The sequence below is a fragment of the Alligator sinensis genome, unplaced genomic scaffold (genome assembly GCF_000455745.1).
Source record: "Alligator sinensis unplaced genomic scaffold, ASM45574v1 scaffold323_2, whole genome shotgun sequence".
Taxonomy (NCBI): Eukaryota; Metazoa; Chordata; order Crocodylia; family Alligatoridae; genus Alligator; species Alligator sinensis.
The window spans coordinates 1361068-1365649 of NW_005842392.1; the positions used below are offsets into that span (position 1 = coordinate 1361068).

The 4582-nt window shown below is 43.0% G+C and overlaps 2 protein-coding genes across 3 annotated transcripts in view; one reads left to right on the forward strand and one right to left on the reverse strand.

Moving 5' to 3' along the window:
• The first annotated feature begins 623 nt into the window (after positions 1-623).
• Positions 624-4582, forward strand: part of LOC102380109 (ficolin-1-like) — a 14553-nt gene continuing 10594 nt past the window's right edge. Inside the window, exons 1-4 of one of the 2 annotated variants that reach the window (XM_014522753.2) lie at positions 624-1482; positions 3297-3410; positions 3718-3771; positions 3916-3951. In XM_014522753.2, the coding sequence (XP_014378239.1) occupies positions 1377-1482; positions 3297-3410; positions 3718-3771; positions 3916-3951 (310 nt within the window). In that variant the 5' untranslated portion in view covers positions 624-1376. The remainder of the gene's footprint in view (positions 1483-3296; positions 3411-3717; positions 3772-3915; positions 3952-4582) is intronic. The other variant, XM_025211185.1, reaches the window with a different exon arrangement.
• The window catches only part of LOC102381825 (dual specificity testis-specific protein kinase 1-like), a 55716-nt gene continuing 54558 nt past the window's right edge, over positions 3425-4582 (reverse strand). The window contains exon 9 of the transcript XR_003095494.1: positions 3425-3759. The gene's annotated coding sequence lies outside the window, so the exon portion shown is untranslated. The remainder of the gene's footprint in view (positions 3760-4582) is intronic.

Consider the following 4582-nt stretch of genomic DNA (forward strand, 5'->3'; position numbering starts at 1 on the left):
CTTTCCTGCCTATGCAGGGGGTCGGACTCGATGATCTATTGAGGTCCCTTCCAACCCTGATCATCTATGAATCTATAATTATTGAGTGAAAAAGTAATATAAATATACAGTATTAAGTAGGGACCCAGGAGTTTGTTTAATGGGCCTACGGCCCACTAAAGGGTTAATCTGAGCCTGCTGACAGCCCGGGTCTGCTCCACCCAAGCTCAGAGTGCTGCTGTCCCCAGCGCATGTGTAGATGCTGCGCCTAGGGCCAGTGTACTCTGGTCCAAACTGCCCTGAAGTTTATCACATTGCATTAATTGCATGAGTAGATGCACCCACAGTCAGGCAACAAAGGAGCTCTGTGACCAGCTTAACCTACCACATGCTGCCCAACAAAGAAAATCATACAGATCTTTTCAGCTGCCAGAGTCTATGTCTTACTCTTTCCTGTCATGAGCAAAATTAAGACATCTCCAATTGGCCATTTGACATCAGTACAAAGCAGCAGGGCTGTGTGAAATTTCGCCAGCCGTTTCGTTCCGACACTGTTTTGACCAATTTTGAGGTCAAAACAGCAAAATCAGGGCAAAATAAAGGCCCTCGAAATAGCCTCGAAACAAAATGAGGCTGGTCGAAACGTTTTGAAAGTCAAAACGTTTCAACCAGAGGCTGGGGATGAAAAGTCAGTCCAGCTGGGCTGACTTCCCATCCCCAGTGCAAGATCTGGCAGGGGGCGGAAGGCAGCCAGCTGGACTGCTTCCCAGTTCCCCGCGCTACATCACACCAAATTGGGCCGAATCTCCTCCGAATCGAATCAGCACCTGAAACTTCGCACAGTCCTAGTGTACATTGGCTGTGTGGCGTGTACCATGGCTGGGTGACCCACCACGCTGACTGCCTGAATTCATTAGATAGAAGGGTAAACAACTGGAAAAAAAACAGAAAGGAGTTAAAAAAAACACATGAAAAAACAGAAACAGCAGTCTTAATTGTGACAATAAGCCTTTGGGGATGGAGACCATTGTTTTTTGTTCTGTGCTTGCATAACAACTCATACTAATCTGGTCCCAGTGTGTAGATTAAGGGAGAAAAAAAGACTTTTTTCTACTGGGACCAGATTAGTATTAGTACCCAGAGCGCCCAAACATTTGCAAGAGTTTTGCAATCCACTAGATAACAGATGAAACCCAGTACAAAAGACAAATAGCTTCCACTTAAAGTAAATACAGTCTTTCCACACAGCCTTCTAATGGGAAATGGCTGAAAAAAACCAGGAATTGATGTGTGGTGGGGGCTGGAAGTTCAAAGGTGGGTATGTATATCTGCTACATATAAAGCAGTCAAAGCACTGAAATGCTAAAGCCAAAGCCAAGACCCAGGTGAACAAGCTGATGATGCAGAGACCAGCAGTCGGCATGGGGAGAGCTATACAACAAACTCTTGTTGCTTTATTCATGGTAGCAGCAGTGTTCTGTAAGGCTGAGGACAGCTGCCCAGGTGAGTAAAACATCCATTGTTATGTTTTAACAATGATGATCTGGCTAGATCCCTATCTATCACATGCGGAATTGCAAATGCACCCAGTCATAATTTGTTTGAAGATAGAGAGTCTTTAAGGAGGGGGCAGGAAGGATAGCACAGAATTATTCAAATTTTCACTCTAATAAATAACTCTACAGTGAGGATAAGGTGACTCATAGCATCTCTTCATTACAAGTTACCTCCCATTTATTGCTGTCAGAGGTTAGGTGAGGTTCCTATACCCTATTGAATAGTGAATGAAAACAATACAATCCTGTGTAAGCTTCTTATAAAAAAAGTGCCCCTTCTTTTGAGGGTAAGTACAACTCATGCACCTGGAAATATGCTGATGTCCTTACGACCCTTCAAAGGAAACAACTCTGGCAACGTCATGCAAAAAAAGAGCCCTGTTGGTACATGCAGGTGTGTCTCATGCAGGTACAGTGCTCTTTGCCATTGACGTGAGAGCTGGTTGGAAAAGGAAGAGTCGCTCATGGAAAATTGCAAGATTTCATCCAAAACACAACAATCCCCCGCAAAACTTTCATTTGAAATAGCTTTATTCTGAAGCTGTTCCACCGCAGCACCTACAGGAGTTCAGCTGGCTCCTGCTCTTATTTTTCTCTGACAGCCAAGCTGCCTGGTTGGACTTCCTCTCCCATGAGACACCACGGGGTTCCCTCTTTGCAGTAGGCAGTGCAGTAAACATTCCACTTTTTCAGCAAAAATATATAAAATTTTCCACCCGAATTTTCATTTCTTCAAAACCAGCTTTGGCCCCAAATTTTTTACCCCTTCTGATAGATTCCTTGGGGGTAGTCACAGCTCTGTACTCATTTTAACCTTATCACCAATTTGGGTTTGCAGTACTAAATTACAAAATGATCGTAACATGCCTTTACCCAAGTGTCATTTACCACGGTGTCGTTTACTCTTATGTTGCCAACATGTCCACTCGACCTTCACCTCTCTTTAATTACATGTTTGCCAGGAAATCGCTTTCATATTTAAAGTACTCCTAATTCAGGAAGGAACAGCACTGCAATGCCCCATGCTAGCAGATCTTACAAAGGAATGGGGCTTTTAAGTCAGTGCCCTGTCCTCCTATTCGACTGTAAGAAATTTCGTAGATGTCCCATCTCCCAGGGCTTTTCTCCCACCTCCTAGGAAGGGAGCTGGTCAACCAGTGAAGAAAAAGTTGTGATAAAATTTTGATTTTTTTTTTTTTTGCATGTAAATTTCAAATTTTTGAAAACATTCCAGCCACTTTGTGAGCTGGTCAAAACAATTGCCAGTTTGCATGTTTAAACCGGTCTTCCTACTTAACCTCTACTAAGGAGGTTAACAAGGACCCCACACAACAGCTATCCCACTCTTGTTAGCACCCTGCAAACCCGGCTTCCTGCAGACCAAGGCAATCTACTGTCCTATGATCAAGCATTTCATCAACAATTTTCTTTTCCTTTAGCCCTATGAGAATAATCACACTTATGCTTCTTAAATCTAAATCCACTGTTGCTAAGTATCTACAGGAGTTGAAACAAAACATCTTGAGGTTCCCCCTTCAAGCTCCTCCCAAAGTCTAATTCAATAGAAGACAAGAATTCATAATACTAGATATCTCTCATTATTAACATCAGCACTGACTGTTTTTTTCCTCCATGCAGAGCCAATGAAGAGAAGATTAATAGATTCTGATTTCAAGTAAACATTTCTCTCCAGACATTGCAAAATACTTCAGATAATCAAAACCATGTTAACATCATTCATTGGCTTGTTTGTCCCTCCAGAAGTGAGCATTGTGGGTCTCAATGGTTCTGATAAACTCACCATTCTGCGCGGGTGCCCCGGGACAGCTGGTGCACCAGGACCCAAAGGGGAACCAGGAACTGCAGGACTGAAAGGTAGATTCCCAGGAGCTAAGTATTTACTTAGAAAATAAAATTGTAGCCCTTGGAGTTCTCCCCAAGCTTCTATTATATGGAGTGGATACCTGAAGGCTGTGGATCACAAAGCAAATCATCCAAAGGGTATAGAACACTTTTAGGTGATATTAATTTTTTTAAAATACATTTGAGCCCATGAACCTTAGACATGCTATTGAAAAAATCTCAGAGGTTGGAGTTGAGTTCTCTTCTGGTTTAGGTGCAAGGAGTTTTTCACTTTTCTATATTGTCAGATGTGTAAGTCTCTGTCTCTGGTATTGTGCAGGGGAAAAGGGAGCCCCAGGGATCCCTGGAAAAGCAGGACCAGCTGGGATGAAAGGTAAAGTAACAAAAAGGAAGTCAACAACATAAAATGCTTCATTTTACCCATGTATATTACATACAATGAATCTGACCAACTGTTTTCAGTAGACAAACTCAGTTCTGAGCTCTTCTGCTGTATTGCTTCCTTTCTTTTAACCAGGAGAAAGAGGTGTGGCTGGCCCCCCTGGACCAGAAGGTAAGACATCCTCAATCACTGCTTTTAATAAGAGAAAATATACCTGCTTTTCTCCTAGTGAGAGAGGCCTGCATTTAGCAGAGAACTTCAACACATGCATAACTTTAAAAGTGTGTTTATGTTTCACTGAACTCAATGAGATCTCAGCATGTGATTAAGTTCAGTGTAGGGTTAAGTGGTTTGATGAGCCAGGCATGGGGAGGGAATGAGAGTGGCAAGATAGCCAAATGTGACAAGATAATAATTGCATAGCGATTGATTTATTGCCTCGGGACTACACATCTACCAGCAGCCACAAAAAGGAGGGAACAGGTAGATCAGAAATAAAGGGGGTCTGACCCCAATGTACAAGCACACAAAACATAGGAGAAGGTAACCTTCAGCTGCCATCTGCGTCAGGCTGGAGGGATAGGGAGAGAAGACAACAGACTGCTACAAGCTGACTTGACTAGGCATCTGTGAGACTGGGAATAGTAAGAATTTTCTACTGATGGCATCAAATGTTCTATCAATGGGTGCCTCCACTTCACTATTTAGGAGGCTCTGAGCTGGCCATTGTGGGACTGGTGAGTGGTTCCTCATACCTCTGCCCTACCATTTGTTCTCTGGCTGTTCCCACTCTGATTGGTTG